Genomic DNA, 18480 nt, shown 5'->3' with positions numbered 1-18480 from the left:
CCCTAACCCTAAGGCTATGTACCCACGTTGCGGATTCGTGTGAGATTTTTCCGCACCATTTTTGAAAAATCCGCGGGTAAAAGGCACTGCGTTTTACCTGCGGATTTACTGCGGATTTCACCTGCGGATTCCTATTGAGGAATAGGTGTAAAACGCTGCGGAATCCGCACAAAGAATTGACATGCTGCGGAAAATACAACGCAGCGTTTCCGTGCGGTATTTTCCGCACCATGGGCACAGCGGATTTGGTTTTCCATAGGTTTACATGGTACTGTAAACCTGATGGAACACTGCTGCGGATCCGTAGCGGCCAATCCGCTGCGGATCCGCAGCCAAATCCGCACCGTGTGCACATAGCCTAATTCTAAAGGTATGTGCACACGCTTTGGAAAACGCTGCGGATCCGCAGCAGTTTCCCATGAGTTTACATTTCAATGTAAACCTATGGGAAACAAAAATCGCTGTACACATGCTGCGGAAAAACTGCACGGAAACGCAGCGGTTTACATTCCGCAGCATGTCACTTCTTTCTGCGGATTCCACAGCGGTTTTACAACTGCTCCAATAGAAAATCGCAGTTGTAAAACCGCAGTGAAATGCGCAGAAAAACCGCGGTAAATCTGCCATAAATCCGCAGCGGTTTAGCACTGCGGATTTATCAAATCCGCTGCAGAAAAATCCGCAGAGGACCAGAATACGTGTGCACATACCGAAACCCTAACCCTAACCCTAACCCTACCCCTAACCCTACCCCTACCCCTACCCCTAACCCTAACCCTACCCCTAACCCTAACCCTACCCCTAACCCTACCCCTAACCCTACCCCTACCCCTACCCCTAACCCTACCCCTAACCCTAACCCTAACCCTAGTTCTAACTCCAACCTTAGTGAAAAAAAAAAAAAATTCTTTATTTTATTATTGTCCCTATCTATGGGGGACAAATGGGGGGGGTCATTTACTGTTTTTTTATTTTGACCACTGTGATAGATTATATCACAGTGATCAAAATTCACATTGGAACGAATCTGCCGGCCGGCAGATTCGGCGGGCGCACTGCGCATGCGCCCGCCATTTTGGAACATGGCGGCGCTCGGGGAAGAAGACTGACGGACCTCGCCAGGATCGGTAAGTATAAGGGGGGGAGATCAGGGCACAGGGGGGGGAGATCAGGGCACGGGGGGGCGTCGGAGCACGGGGGGGGAGGGATCGGAGCATGGGGGAGAGTGATCGGTGTGCGGGCGGGTGGATCGGTGTGCAGGGGGGGGGGATCGGTGTGCAGGGGGGGTGGTTCGGAGCACGGGGGGGGATCGGAGTGCGGGGGGGTTTGATTGGAGCACGGGGGGGTGTGATTGGAGCACGGGGGAGCGGACAGGAGGACGGGGGAGCGGAGCACAGGACGGAGGGGAGCGGACCACCGATCGGGGGGCTGGGGGGGCGATCGGAGGGGTGGGGTGGGGGCACATTAGTATTTCCAGCCATGGCCGATGATATTGCAGCATCGGCCATGGCTGGATTGTAATATTTCACCATTTTTTTAGGTGAAATATTACAAATCGCTCTGATTGGCAGTTTCACTTTCAACAGCCAATCAGAGCGATCGTAGCCACGAGGGGGTGAAGCCACCCCCCCTGGGCTAAACTACCACTCCCCCTGTCCCTGCAGATCGGGTGAAATGGGAGTTAACCCTTTCACCCGGCCTGCAGGGACGCGATCTTTCTGTGACACAGCATATGCGTCACAGGTCGGATTGGCACCGACTTTCATGACGCATACGCTGTGTCACAGGTCGGGAAGGGGTTAAATCACTTTTTGGACCATTTTGCTTGAGGAAAACAAGCTGCCTAATAATTCTGCAGAACTTGATAAAGAGTGATGGCCACGTCCTCACTCATTACACAAATACACATCATGTGATATGTTTCAACCAATAATAATTAAAGGTTATGTAGGATGCTAGCAGGTGCGTGTAAGGCAGTGACACACAGGAGGCAGAACAAGGGTTAACAGGTTCTTTATGTATAAGAACAGTAATGGCGCATGCAGGGGGTAAGAAATGTGATTGGAGGATAGTGGGAAAGTCAAATGCAATAGAATGTAACTTATCAGTCTCTGTGCACTGGAGTAAGGCGGCTGGAAAATCCCATGGCAGTGCGTCAGGCGGCGTTAGATGTCTCCGAACCAGTCCCACAGATTAGTGATGCACTTTCTCCTTGTGACAACAAATCCTTTGGGTTCTTCGGCACGTGATCTCATGATCCATGTGCACAGTGAGGCAGGGGTGATGGGAGGTGGCACAGAAGAAGAAGCAGAGAGTTCAGTGAGCAAGTCCGCAGTAGGAGCACACAGTCCAGCAGACACAGCCACAGGCACGGGCCGGCCCTCAGCAGGCATTGCCGGGATTGGACTAAGCGGTGCCTACACAGTGGTGAGCGGAGCGAAGAGCTGTACTTTATCTTGGTCACTACCCATGAGGAAGTCTTTCTGTATAAAGGGTAGGAAGCGTCAGCAGTCTGGCTAGCTGGGGGTTTAGGCACAGCTACCCGCCATGGGTCCCCGCCAATTGTCCTGTCTTCCCGCTCAAACTGCTATTTAAGTCTGACCCGCCCCCATCAGTCAGGTGCCCTGTACTGCTCCGGTCAGTAATATCTTCCCCCTGCAACACTGGTGACAGCCCCAATGATTCCGGCCCAGATACGCAGGAGAGACCATCAACTTGGTTCTCCTCCCTACAGTTACAGACCTTGGAGTTGGAAAATCTGCATAAAAATGATGATATGGTTAAAATTCTCACTTGCCTAATAATTCTGCACACAGTGTAAGTAGATTCGCATTCCAAAACCCAGAAAAAAATGCTTTACAACATACACTTTGCAAGAGTTTTGTTTACATTTCTGATAGGTGGAGATTTTTCTATTGCTTTTTTTTTATTCATTCATCTCACAAGCTAAGCACATTTTTTCTGATACACAACCCCTAAATTAGGAAAGAGAGGTATGAAACTGTCCTCCTTATTTGAAGTGTTTGAAAAATAAAACAAAGGCTGTTATGAAGGCGCTGTAGTAAAATATACTGTATCACAGATCAATTCACAGTCACACTGAATCTGCAGATCCAGCACCTCCTTATCACATGAATATTTATAATATTCACAGACTGATACTACCAGTCCCATTTTCATAGTGCTTCAGTGCTGCTGTAGTACACTACAATCTTATTTAGGCCTTCTTCTATCTTTTTGTGTAATACGTTGAGCATTCTTACCAGCTCTCACTAGGCTGTAAAATACTTAAATGTCAACTGATTAAGAGATGAGTGGATTGATCTGAGTAGGTTCGATGTTTTTGATATTTTCTGTTTCAGCTGTATTCAATTATTTAGACATCGATCTTCAGTTTGCAATAAAAAAACTTAAAACTTACCCAGCACCATTTCCAACACTGCTGAAGAATCAGAAAATGGGCTAATGTAATGTTGCACTACCACGCAGCCCTCCCATGATGCCCTACAGCTATGACATCGTACGGATTATCAACCCTTATATGGAGTGCTCATTACCTAGGTTGTAAACTTTGAGGGTTACCAGGTTCCTCTCTTACTTTCTCCGGAACAGAACACCGAAGCAAAAATTGGACATGTGAATGTGACCTACCATATATACTCGAGTATAAGCCGACCCGAGTATAAGTCAAGACCCCTAATTTTGCCACAAAAAACTTGGAAAACGTGATGACTCGAGTATAAGCCAAGGGTGTGAAATGCAGCAGCTACCGGTAAATTTCAAAAAGAAAAATAGTTACCAATAAAAGTATAATTAATTGAGATATCAGTAGGTTAAGTGTTTTTGAATATCCATATTGAATCAGGAGCCCCATATAATGCTCCATGCAGTTCAAGATGGACCCCATAAGATGCTCCATACAGTTCATGATGGGCCCCATAAGATGCTCCATATGAAAATATGCCCCATATAATGCTACACAAAGGTCACATAAGATGCTCCATAGACACATTTGCCCCATACAATGCTGCATAAAGGGTAATAAGGGCCCCATAAAATGCTCCATTGAGACATTTGCCCAATATAATGCTGCATAAATGTTGATTATGGCCCCATAAGATGCTCAATAGAGATATTTACCCCATATAATGCTGCAAAAATGCTGATTATGGCCCCATAAGATGCTCCATAGAGATATTTGCCCCATATAATGCTGCACAAACGTTGATTACGGCCCCATAAGATGCTCCATAGAGATATTTACCCCATATAACGCTGCACAAATATTGATTATGGCCCCATAAGATGCTCCATAGAGATATTTGCCCAATATAATGCTGCACAAGCGTTGATTATGGACCCATAAGATGCTCCATAGAGACATTTGCCCCATATAATGCTGCACAAACATTGATTATGGCCCCATAAGATGCTCCTAAATATATTTGCCCCATTTAGTGCTGCACAAACGTTAATTATGGCCCCATAAGATGCTTTATAGAGATATTTGCCCCATATGCTGTTGCTGCGATTAAAAAAAAATGACATATTCACCTCTCATCACTCAGGCCCCCGGCACTTGCAATATTCACCTGTCCTCGTTCCAGCACCGCTGTGTCGTCCGTGTCTTCTGCACTAACGTTCAGGCAGAGGACGCGGACAAACCATGTCATCGCACCTTCTGACGTGAGCGTCACTGCAGAAGACACAGAAAATGGAGTGATGCGGAATGAGGACAGGTGAAAATCGCGCAGTGCCCCCCTCCCCATTATACTCACCTGCTATTGGTGCAGTCCCTGGTTCTCCGGGTGCTGACAGCTTCTTCCAGCGTTAAGCAGTCACCATTCCTGCTCAATACAGTAATGAATATGCGGCTCCATCCCACTGGGAGTGGAGTCGCATCCATATTCATTACTGTGATGAGCGGTACCATGTGACTGCTCAACGCTGGAAGAAGCTGTCAGTGCCCGGAGACCATAGGGGATGCAGGGACCACGCCAGGAGCAGGTGAGTATGTCACAGCCGCCACTCCCCCTCCTCCGCCGACCCCCCTGGGACAATGACTCGAGTATAAGCCAAGAGGGGCACTTTCAGCCTAAAAAAATGGGCTGAAAATCTCAGCTTGTACTAGAGTATATATGGTAAGTAGTTATGAGCAAATTCACTCTTAGGTCTCTGGTATAGCAGCCATGTTTAGTAGTCTCTGGCCACCAGATGGTAGCCCTTTGAAGCGAATCTGCCTTCTCTCATTTTCAAGATTGGCGCAAAGTTCTCATTGGAGTAGGACACACTCATGATGCCCTGTTGGACCTACTAAGCAGAAGAAGCGCTGGGGATTCTGACAGATAGGTAGTTTGTTGGGATCTTATCTGGTGATCACATACTATTGCTTATGAATTGATTCGCTCATCTCAAAAACTAAGAAGTTACAAACTTATTAACAATCTCTACAAGCTCAGTTATGAGAAATTCTGCACATATCTGAAGCCAAAGTTAAATGAAGAAAATCAATGAACGTAATTCAACGTACTTTTTATAAAAAAAAAGTTTTATGGTTTTCTTTTGCCATGTGATGATCCACACATATTGGGCCTGGTGTGTGCAAATGTACCTAAATAACAGAAGAGTGTAAAAATTGAAGCTATGAATTCTAAGCGAATAAACACTAATATATACCCTCTATTTTTACACATCTGGTCCACAGAATGATTTGCAGAAGTCTCATTACATATTTACTTTTTATTTATTTTCTACAAACACTTGAGGAAGGAAAACAAAAAGTAATAGGGCCATTTTAACCCCTGAAGCCCCAAGGGTGGTTTGCACGTTAATGACCGGGCCAATTTTTAAAATTCTGACCACTGTCTCTTTATGAGGTTATAACTCTGGAATGCTTCAATGGATCCTGGTGATTCTGACAATGTTTTCTCGTGACTTATTGTACTTCATGATAGTGGTACAATTTCTATGATATTACCTGCGTTTACTTGTGAAAAAAATGGAAATTTGGCGAAAATGTTGAAAATTTTGCAATTTTCCAACCTTGAATTTTCATGCCCTTAAATCACAGAGATATGTCACAGAAAATGCTTAATAAGTTAAATTTCCCACATGTCTACTTTACATCAGCACAATTTTGGAACCAAAATTATTTTGTTACGGAGTTATAAGGGTTAAAATTTGACGAGCACTTTCTCATTTTTACAACATCATTTTTTTTAGGGACCACATCACATTTGAAGTCACTTTGAGGGGTCTATATGATAGAAAATACACAAGTGTGACACCATTCTAAAAACTGCACACCTCAAGGTGCTCAAAACCACATTCAAGAAGTTTATTAACCCTTCAGGTGTTTCACAGGAATTATTGGAATGTTTAAAAAAAATGAACATTTAACTTTTTTTCACAAAAAATTTACTTTAGCTCCAATTTGTTTTATTTTACCAAGAGTAACAGGAGATATTGGACCCGAATAGTTGTTGTACAATTTGTTCTGAGTATGATGATACCCCATATGTGGGGGTAAACCACTTTTTGGGTGCATGGTAGAGCTTAGAAGGGAAGGAGCACTGTTTTACTTTTTCAATGCAAAATTGACTGGAATTGAGATAGGACGCCATGTCGCGTTTAGAGAGCCCCTGATGTGCCTAAACATTGAAGCCTCCCCCAAGTGAGACCATTTTGGAAAGTAGACCCCCTTAGGAACTTATCTAGATGTGTTGTGAGCAATTTGACCCATCAAGTGCTTCACAGAAATTTATAATATAGAGCCATAAAAATAAAAAATCACATTTTTCCACAAAAATGATATTTTCGCCCCAAATTTTTATTTTTATTTTTATAGAAGAAATTGGACCCCAAAAGTTGTTGTCAATTTGTCCTGAGTACGCTGATACCCCATATGCTGAGGTAAAGCACTGTTTGGGTGCATGGCAAAGCTCAGAAGGGAAGGAGCGCCGTTTGACTTTCCAATGCAAAATTGACTGTAATTGATAAGGGATGCCATGTCGCATTTGGAGAGCCCCTGATTTGGCTAAATATTGAAACCCCCACAAGTGACACCATTTTGGAAAGTAGACCCCTATCTAACTTATCTAGTTGTGTGCTGAGCACTTTGAACCCCCAAGTGTTTCACTACAGTTTATAACGCAGAGCCGTGAAAATAAAAATTCTTTTTTTTACCACAAAAATGATTTTTAGCCCCCAGTTTTGTATTTTCCAAAGGGTAACAGGAGAAATTGGACCCCAAACGTTGTGGACCAATTTTTCTTGAGTACACTGATACCCCATATGTGGGAGAAAACTACTGTTTGGGTGCATGGCAGAGCTTGGAAGCTTGCATTTGGAATGCAGACTTAGATGAAATGGTCTGCAGGCATCACATCGCGTTTGCAGAGCCAATGATGTACCTAAACAGTAGAAACTCCCCACAATTGATCACATATTGGAAACTAGAACCCCAAGGAACTTATCTAGATGTGTTGTGAGAACTTTGAGCCCCAAAGTGTTTCACTGCAGTTTATAATGCAGAGCCATGGAAAAACTTCTTTTTATTCCACAAAAATTATTTTTTAGCCCCCAGTTTTGTATTTTACCAAGGGTAATAGGAGAAATTGGACCCCAAAAGTTGTTGTCCAATTTGTCCTGAGTATACTGAACCCCATATGTTGGGGTAGACCCCTATTTTGGCGCACGGGAGAGCCCGGAAGGGAAGGAGCACTGTTTTACTTTTTCAGCGCAGAATTGGCTGAATTGAGATCAGACGCCATGTCACGTTTGGAGAGCCCCTAATGTGCCTAAACAGTGGAAACCCCCAATTCGAACTGAAAGCCTAATCCAAACACACCCCTAACCCTAATCCCAACCCTAACCATAACCCTTACCACACCCCTAACCAAAACATGCCACTAACCCTAATCCCAACCATAACCCTAACCACACCCCTAACCCTGACACACCCCTAATCCTAATCCCAACCCTAATCCCAAACGTAAATGCAATCCAATCCCTAACCCTAACTTTAGCAGCAACCCTAACTTTAGACAAACCCTAACTTTAGCCCCAACCCTAACCCTAACTTTAGCCCCTACCCTAAATGTAGCCCTAACCCTAACTTTAGCCCCAACCCTAACTTTAGCCCCAACCCTAACCCTTACATTAGCCCCAACCCTAACTTTAGCCCCAACCCTAACCCTAACTGTAGCCCCAACCCTAACTTTAGCCCCAACCCTAACCCTAACTTTAGCCCCAACTCTAACCCTAACTGTAGCCCCAACCCTAACCCTAACTGTTGCCCCAACACTAACCCTAACTGTAGCCCCAACCCTAACCCTAACTGTAGCCCCAACCCTAACCCTAACTGTAGCCCCAACCCTAACTGTAGCCCCAACCCTAACCCTAGCCCAAGCCCTAACCCTAGACCTAACCCTAACATTAACCCTGATAAGAAAATGGAAATAAATACATTTTTAAAATTGTATTATTTTTCCATAACTAAGAGGGTGATGAAGGGGGGTTTGATTTACTTTTATAGTAGGTTTTTTAGCGGATTTTTAGGACTGGCAGCTGTCACACACTAAAAGACGCTTTTTATTGCAAAAAATAGTTTTTGCGTCTCCACATTTTGAGAACTATAATTTTTCCATATTTTGGTCCACAGAGTCATGTGAGGTCTTCTTATTTGCGGGACGAGTTGATGTTTTTATTGGTACCATTTTCGGGAATGTGACTTTTTTTATCGCTTTTTATTCCGATTTTTGTGAGGCAGAATGAACAAAAGCCAGCAATTTGTGAAATTCTTTTGGGGGGGGCGTTTATACCATTCCACGTTTGAGAGAATTGATAAAGCAGATTTATTCTTTGTGTCAGTACGATTACAGTAATACCTCATTTATATCATTTTTTATATTTTGGCACTTTTATACGATAAAATCTATTTTAAATAAAAAATTATTATTTTTGCATCGCGTTATTCTGAGGACTATAACTTTTTTATTCTTTTGTTGATGATGCTGTATAGTGGCTCGATTTTGCGGGAGAAGATGATGTTTTCAGCGGTACCATGGTTATTTATATCTGTCGTTTTGATCGCGTGTTATTCCAAATTTTGTTTGGCGGTATGATAATAAAGCGTTGTTTTTTACCTCGTTTTTTATGGCGATCACTGAAGGGGTTAACCAGTGGAACAGATTTATAGGTCGGGTCATTACGGACACAGCAATTCTAAATATGTGTACTTTTATTGTTTTTTTTTTTATTTAGACAAAGAAATGTATTTATTGGAACAATATATATATATATATTTTTTTTTTTTTTACTTTGTAACATTGCCCCGGGGGGGACATCATGTTACAGTGACAGATCACTGATCTGACACTTTGCAGTGCACTGTGTCAAATCAGCGATCTGATAGGCACTGAAGGAGGCTTGCCGGCGCCTGCTCTGAGCAGGCGCTTGCAATCCACCTCCCTACAAGACCCAGAAGGCTCCCCGTGACCATTTTGGATCACGGGCCTGCAGGGAGGAGGAGGTAGGAGACCCTAGGAGCAACGCCATCACATCTCGTTGTTCCGAGGGTCACAGGGAAGCACGCTGGGAGCCCCCTCCCTGCGCGATGCTTCCACATGCCGCTGGAACGCTGAGATTATCTTTGATCACAGTGTGCCAGGGGTTAATGTGCAAGGAGTGGTCCGTGAAAGCTCCTGGCACATAGTGCCGGATGTCAGCTGTAATAATCAGCTGACATCCAGCGGCGATCGCCAATCGCCTATGACGTACTATTCCGTCCATGGGAAGTAGGGCCCACCCCACATGGACGGAATAGTGCATCTAATGACAGAAAAGGTTAATATGTTGAGAGTATTTTCTGCAATTGTAACAACCACAACAATAACCTCATAACAGCCCAGTAATACACTATATTCTGCATCAATGAATGGAAGCAAGTATAGCTAGAGTCAATGTGACAATAAAAGGACCAGAAAGGTGTACAAAATTGTGTAAATGAAATGCATTTTTGAGTTATGTGTATTTTCCTCCATACTGAAGGTCAGTGCGGAACACATTTATATTCCTTTAGCAGGTCAAATTGCCATAAGCATTTTATGAAAGGAGAAAAAATAATAATATTCAAATAGTTCTTGTCACCTATTCCGTTTTCTCCTTAGCCCATTAGAGTAACTATGGAAACATTTTGTGGGTCAGTGAATGTGTGAAAGTAAATATCATAAAATCAGTCTTGAAAAGAATTAAGGTATATTTTATGCTGCAGCTCCTCCTTTTTTTCTACCTAAATTGACAGCTTGGAAGCATTAGCACTAATGCATCTGACATTATTGAGCGCTTGTCAAATTAACAGGAGTGAGAACATTTGTCCCAGTTTTTTTCTTACTCAATTCCCATGAAAATATGTTCAGTCCACCGTACTTACAATAATGATCACATACGTGTGCCACTAGTTATATTATTATTGTCATTTTCACCTCAGTAAAATGTGTTCTCATAGGACTAGAATCTTATTTTTCTATTATATTGATCACTAAAACATGTCTTTAAAATAAGAAATAAAAATATTTCAGCAAAGTAAAAAACATATGTCTGTTGTAATGTGCTGAATACTTTCCCAAGCTTTTGTCTATTTTAAAATCACTTTATATCGTGCTGTATTTTTTGGAATACGTCTGTTAGGGGTCAAGTTCCCGCCTATGCACAGGGGGAATCTCGAACCATCTCCGCTGCGGGCTCCCATTCTTCTCCAGCCGCAGTGGAGCCTGCTCTGCAGATATATTGGTCACAGCATCTGGCTCAGCCTGATACTGTGTGGATGATTACTGCTGCCTTTTCAGGCTCAGCCATTGTAGCCAGTACTGGTCAGTGGCGAGCAGACGTCTCTGGGACTAAGTCCTGCTTTTTCCCTTCTGAACATGCCCAGGGTAATTCCTCTCATTGGAGGTCGGGGGTCACATGCTCAGGTATTACAGCAGCTCCCATTGGTCCGCTAGGAAGGTCCTGTAGTGGCTCAGGTAGTGTAGCAGCTCCCATTGGTCCTCTAGGAAGGTCCTGTAGTTGCTGCAGCTATAAAAGGTTCGCATGACCGCACGGCCATGCGCTAGTATCAACTAAGTTTTGTGTTCTGCACCAGTGTGGTCATATGTATGTGGTTTCAGGGTTCGGCAGAAAAAAGCCACTAGAATACCGGCACCTCCGGTGAGGAGTTTTGTGTGAGTGGATTCAGGGCCCGGCTGAAATAAGCCCCTAGAATACTGGCACCTCCGGTGAGGAGTTTTGCATTTGCTATTCTGACTGCATGACCAGTGTTCGCTCTATTTGGTAGCTGTGTTCCTCTGTGAGGTTAACAGGGCACAGCGTTCTCTTGTCTTAAGTGACTCTGTAAAGTAACAGAGTTCACTTATACCGCCATATAGTACCGTCAGGTAATAGCAGCGGATTTTATTCCTGCACGGTGGACCCCAGGTTGCGAACGCACCTATTTCTCTATAAATATATATTTGGTGCGTTCCGCCAAACCCTAACAACGTCTTCATGTCAGTATGAATCTGCTATTTGCACTATGGGTCAGGGGATGTACTATCTCCTCATTTGATTCTCCCTTGCTCGTGTGCTGTGAGATAGAACACTTCAGCTTTCTGATTTATGTGACGTCATTTATCACAACATACTGTATGTAATTTATTCCTGTTAATTTGTTGGAACAAGATTACATTGAATTGGTAACATGACAAATTGCATGATTTAGGGCAGGGGTGTCAAACTGCATTCCACGAGGGCTGCAAACAGGTCATGTTTTCAGGATTTCCTTGTACTGCACAGGTGATAATTTAATCACCTACACACATAATGATTGCAGCACCTTGTGCAATGCTAAGGAAATCTTGAAAACACGCTTGGTTTGCGGCCCTCGAGGAATGCAGTTTGACACCCCTGATTTAGGGCATATTTACTTCATGATTTCTCTGCAACTTAAAGGGAATCTGTGAGCAGATTTTGCTACCTCATCTGAGAGCAGCATAATGTAGAGACAGAGACCATGTTTCCTACAATGCATTATTTAGGTTACTGGGTGCAGTAGCTGTGACACAATCAGAGTTCTTAGGGTACCGTCACACTATACGATTTACCTACGATCACGACCAGCGATATGACCTGGCCGTGATCGTAGGTAAATCGTAGTGTGGTCGCTGGGGAGCTGTCACACAGACAGCTCTCCAGCGACCAACGATGCCGAGGTCCCTGGGTAACCAGGGTAAACATCGGGTAACTAAGCGCAGGACCGCGCTTAGTTACCCGATGTTTACCCTGGTTACAAGCGTTAAACTAAAAAAAAACAAACAGCACATACTTACATTCTGGTGTCCGTCAGGTCCCTTGCAGTCTGCTTCCCGCACTCAGTGACTGCCGGCCGTAAAGTGAATGTGAAAGCACAGCCGCTGTGCTCTGCTTTCACTTTACGGCCGGCAGTCACAGTGCGGGAAGCAGAGATCTCTAGTCCAGGCAATGATAATATCCAGATGATAAATCATTTATTGTAAGTAAACCACAGCACACAGCCTACTAAGTAACATATTGCTGAAATCTGTATTTCAGACTCTATCTCCTGCTTTTGTTAGGCTAGATATCAAAAACCTAACATAGTAACATAGTTAGTAAGGTCGAAAAAAGACATTTGTCCATCCAGTTCAGCCTATATTCCATCATAATAAATCCCTAGATCTACGTCCTTCTACAGAACCTAATAATTGTATGATACAATATTGTTCTGCTCCAGGAAGACATCCAGGCCTCTCTTGAACCCCTCGACTGAGTTCGCCATCACCACCTTCTCAGGCAATCAATTCCAGATTCTCACCGCCCTAACAGTAAAGAATCCTCTTCTATGTTGGTGGAAAAACCTTCTCTCCTCCAGACGCAAAGAATGCCCCCTTGTGCCCGTCACCTTCCTTGGTATAAACAGATCCTCAGCTAGATATTTGTATTGTCCCCTTATATACTTATACATGGTTATTAGATCGCCCCTCAGTCGTCTTTTTTCTAGACTAAATAATCCTAATTTCACTAATCTATCTTGGTATTGTAGTCTTCCCATCCCCTTTATAAATTTTGTTGCCCTCCTTTGTACTCTCTCTAGTTCCATTATATCCTTCCTGAGCACCGGTGCCCAAAACTGGACACAGTACTCCATGTGCGGTCTAACTAGAGATTTGTACAGAGGCAGTATAATGCTCTCATCATGTGTATCCAGACCTCTTTTAATGCACCCCATCATCCTGTTTGCCTTGGCAGCTGCTGCCTGGCACTGGCTGCTCCAGGTAAGTTTATCATTAACTAGGATCCCCAAGTCCTTCTCCCTGTCAGATTTACCCAGTGGTTTCCCATTCAGTGTGTAATGGTGATATTGATTCCTTCTTCCCATGTGTATAACCTTACATTTATCATTGTTAAACCTCATCTGCCACCTTTCAGCCCAAGTTTCCAACTTATCCAGATCCATCTGTAGCAGAATACTATCTTCTCTTGTTTTAACTGCTTTACATAGTTTTGTATCATCTGCAAATATCGATATTTTACTGTGTAAACCTTCTACCAGATCATTAATGAATATGTTGAAGAGAACAGGTCCCAATACTGACCCCTGCGGTACCCCACTGGTCACAGCGACCCAGTTAGAGACTATACCATTTATAACCACCCTCTGCTTTCTATCACTAAGCCAGTTACTAACCCATTTACACACATGTTCCCCCAGACCAAGCATTCTCATTTTGTGTACCAACCTCTTGTGCGGCACGGTATCAAACGCTTTGGAAAAATCGAGATATACCACGTCCAATGACTCACCGTTGTCCAGCCTATAGCTTACCTCTTCATAAAAACTGATTAGATTGGTTTGACAGGAGCGATTTCTCATAAACCCATGCTGATATGGAGTTAAACAGTTATTCTCATTGAGATAATCCAGAATAACATCCCTCAGAAACCCTTCAAATATTTTACCAACAATAGAGGTTAGACTTACTGGCCTATAATTTCCAGGTTCACTTTTAGAGCCCTTTTTGAATATTGGCACCACATTTGCTATGCGCCAGTCCTGCGGAACAGACCCCGTCGCTATAGAGTCCCTAAAAATAAGAAATAATGGTTTATCTATTACATTACTTAGTTCTCTTAGTACTCGTGGGTGTATGCCATCCGGACCAGGAGATTTATCTATTTTAATCTTATTTAGCCGGTTTCGCACCTCTTCTTGGGTAAGATTAGTGACCCTTAACCCCTTCATGACCCAGCCTATTTTGACCTTAAAGACCTTGCCGTTTTTTGCAATTCTGACCAGTGTCCCTTTATGAGGTAATAACTCAGGAACGCTTCAACGGATCCTAGCGGTTCTGAAATTGTTTTTTTGTGACATATTGGGCTTCATGTTAGTGGTAAATTTAGGGCAATAAATTCTGCGTTTATTTGTGATAAAAACAGAAATTTGGCGAAAATTTTGAAAATTTCGCAATTTTCACCTTTTGAATTTTTATTCTGTTAAACCAGAGAGATATGTGACACAAAATAGTTAATAAATAACATTTCCCACATGTTTACTTTACATCAGCACAATTTTGGAAACAAAATTTTTTTTTGTTAGGAAGTTATAAGGGTTAAAATTTGACCAGCGATTTGTCATTTTTACAACGAAATTTACAAAACCATTTTTTTTAGGGACCACCTCACATTTGAAGTCAGTTTGAGGGGTCTATATGGCTGAAAATACCCAAAAGTGACACCATTCTAAAAACTGCACCCCTCAAGGTACTGAAAACCATATTCAAGAAGTTTATTAACCCTTCAGGTGCTTCACAGCAGCAGAAGCAACATGGAAGGAAAAAATGAACATTTAACTTTTTAGTCACAAAAATTATTTTTAGCAACAATTTTTTTATTTTCCCAATGGTAAAAGGAGAAACTGAACCACGAAAATTGTTGTGCAATTTGTCCTGAGTACGCTGATACCTCATATGTGGGGGTAAACCACTGTTTGGGCGCACGGCAGGGCTTGGAAGGGAAGGAGCGCCATTTGACTTTTTGAATCAAAAATTGGCTCCACTCTTTAGCGGACACCATGTCACGTTTGGAGAGCCCCCGTGTGCCTAAAAATTGGAGCTCCCCCACAAGTGACCCCATTTTGAAAACTAGACGCCCCAAGGAACTTATCTAGATGCATAGTGAGCACTTTGAACCCCCAGGTGCTTCACAAATTGATCCGTAAAAATGAAAAAGTACTTTTTTTTCACAAAAAAATTGTTTTAGCCTCAATTTTTTCATTTTCACATGGGCAACAGGATAAAATGGATCCTAAAATGTGTTGGGCAATTTCTCCTGAGTACGCCGATACCTCATATGTGGGGGTAAACCACTGTTTGGGCACATGGTAAGGCTCGGAAGGGAAGGAGCGCCATTTGACTTATTGAATGAAAAATTATTTCCATCGTTAGCGGACACAATGTTGCGTTTGGAGAGCTCCTGTGTGCCTAAACATTGGCGCTCCCCCACAAGTGACCCCATTTTGGAAACTAGACCCCCCAAGGAACTTATTTAGATGCCTAGTGAGCACTTTAAACCCTCAGGTGCTTCACAAATTGATCTGTAAAAATGAAAAAGTACTTTTTTTTCACAAAAAAATTCTTTTCGCCTCAATTTTTTCATTTTCACATGGGCAGTAGGATAAAATGGATCATAAAATTTGTTTGGCAATTTCTCCCGAGTACGCCGATACCTCATATGTGGGGGTAAACCACTGTTTGGGCACACGGCAGGGCTCGGAAGGGAAGGCGCGCCATTTGACTTTTTGAATGGAAAATTAGCTCCAATTGTTAGCGGACACCATGTCGCGTTTGGAGAGCCCCTGTGTGCCTATGCATTGGAGCTCCCCCACAAGTGACCCCATTTTGGAAACTAGACCCCCCAAGGAACTTATCTAGATGCATATTGAGCACTTTAAACCCCCAGGTGCTTCACAGAAGTTTATAACGCAGAACCATGAAAATAAAAAATAATTTTTCTTTCCTCAAAAATGATTTTTTAGCCTGGAATTTCCTATTTTGCCAAGGATAATAGGAGAAATTGGACCCCAAATATTGTTGTCCAGTTTGTCCTGAGTACGCTGATACCCCATATGTGGGGGTAAACCACTGTTTGGGCGCATGGCAGGGCTCGGAAGGGATGGCACGCCATTTGGCTTTTTAAATGGAAAATTAGCTCCAATCATTAGCTGACACCATGTCACGTTTGGAGAGCCACTGTGTGCCTAAACATTGGAGATCACCCAGAAATGACCTCATTTTGGAAACTAGACCCCCAAAGGAACTAATCTAGATGTGTGGTGAGGACTTTGAACCCCCAAGTGCTTCACAGAAGTTTATAATGCAGAGCCATGAAAATAAAAAAAAAAATTATTTTCTCAAAAATGATCTTTTAGCCTGCAATTTTTTATTTTACAAAGGGTAACAGGAGAAATTTGACCCCAAAAGTTATTGTCCAGTTTCTCCTGAGTACGCTGATACCCCATATGTGGGGGTAAACCACTGTTTGCGCACATGCCGGGGCTCGGAAGTGAAGTAGTGACATTTTGAAATGCAGACTTTGATGGAATGCTCTGTGGGCGTCACGTTGCGTTTGCAGAGCCCCTGATGTGGCTTAACAGTAGAAACCCCCCACAAGTGACCCCATTTTGGAAACTAGACCCCGAAAGGAACATATCTAGATGTGTGGTGAGCACTTTGAACCCCCAAGTGCTTCAAAGAATTTTATAATGCAGAGCCGTGAAAATAATAAATACGTTTTCTTTCCTCAAAAATAATTATTTAGCCCAGAATTTTTTATTTTCCCAAGGGTAACAGGAGAAATTGGATCCCCAAAGTTGTTGTCCAGTTTCTCCTGAGTACGCTGATACCCCATATGTGGGGGTAAACCACTGTTTGGGCACATGCCGAGGCTCGGAAGTGAAGTAGTGACGTTTTGAAATGCAGACTTTGATGGAATGCTCTGTGGGCGTCACGTTGCGTTTGCAAAGCCCCTGATGTGGCTTAACAGTAGAAACCCCCCACAAGTGACCCCATTTTGGAAACTAGACCCCGAAAGGAACTTATCTAGATGTGTGGTGAGCACTTTGAACCCCCAAGTGCTTCATAGAAGTTTGTAATGCAGAGCCGTGAAAATAATAAATACGTTTTCTTTCCTCAAAAATAATTATTTAGCCCAGAATTTTTTAATTTTCCCAAGGGTAACAGGAGAAATTTGACCCCAATATTTGTTGTCCAGTTTCTCCTGAATACGGTGATACCCCATATGTGGGGGTAAACTACTGTTTGGGCACATGCCGGGGCTCGTAATTGAAGTAGTGACGTTTTGAAATGCAGACTTTGATGGAATGCTCTGCGGGCGTCACGTTGCGTTTGCAGAGCCCCTGATGTGCCTAAAAAGTAGAAACCCCCCACAATTGACCCTATTTTAGAAACTAGACACCCCAAGGAACTTATCTAGATAGTGGTGAGCACTTTGAACCCCCAAGTGCTTCACAGACGTTTACAACGCAGAGCCGTGAAAATAAAAAATCATTTTTCTTTCCTCAAAAATGATGTTTTAGCAAGCATTTCTTTATTTTCACAAGGGTAACAGGAGAAATTGGACCCCAGTAATTGTTGCGCAGTTTGTCCTGAGTATGCTGGTACCCCATATGTGGGGGTAAACCACTGTTTGGGTGCACGTCGGGGCTCGGAAGTGAGGGAGCACCATTTGACTTTTTGAATACAAGATTGGCTGGAATTAATGGTGGCGCCATGTTGCGTTTGGAGACCCCCTGATGTGCCTAAACAGTGGAAACCCCTCAATTCTAACTCCAACACTAACCCCAACACACCCCTAACCCTTATCCCAACTGTAGCCGTAACCCTAATCACAACCCTAACCCCAACACACCCGTAACCCCAACACACCCCTAACCCTAACCACAACCCTAATTCCAACCCAACCCTAGCCCTAAGGCTATGTGCCAACGTTGCGGATTCGTATGAGATTTTTCAGCACCATTTTTGAAAAATCCGCGGGTAAAAGGCACTGCGTTTTACCTGCGGATTTACCGCGGATTTCCAGTGTTTTTTGTCCGGATTTCACCTGCGGATTCTTATTGAGGAACAGGTGTAAAACGCTGCGGAATCCGCACAAAGAATTGACATGCTGCGGAAAATACAACGCAGCGTTCTCGCGCGGTATTTTCCGCACCATGGGCACAGCGGATTTGGCTTTCCATATGTTTACATGGTACTGTAAACCTGATGGAACTCTGCTGCGGATCCGCAGCGGCCAATCCGCACCGTGTGCACATAGCCTAATTCTAAAGGTATGTGCACACGCTGCGGAAAACGCTGCGGATCCGCAGCAGTTTCCCATGAGTTTACAGTTCAATGTAAACCTATGGGA

At 43.3% G+C, this 18480-nt stretch overlaps 1 protein-coding gene across 1 annotated transcript in view; it reads left to right on the top strand.

Annotated features, from left to right (window-relative positions):
* Positions 1 to 18480, top strand: part of LOC138674484 (dynein axonemal heavy chain 3-like) — a 3367401-nt gene that overhangs the window by 1857168 nt on the left and 1491753 nt on the right. Inside the window, 1 exon segment of the mRNA XM_069762320.1 lies at positions 12982 to 12991. Coding sequence (XP_069618421.1) covers positions 12982 to 12991 — 10 coding nt within the window.

This window comes from Ranitomeya imitator, chromosome 4, assembly GCF_032444005.1.
Source record: "Ranitomeya imitator isolate aRanImi1 chromosome 4, aRanImi1.pri, whole genome shotgun sequence".
NCBI lineage: Eukaryota > Metazoa > Chordata > Amphibia > Anura > Dendrobatidae > Ranitomeya > Ranitomeya imitator.
This window is presented reverse-complemented; position numbering and strand designations above follow the sequence as displayed.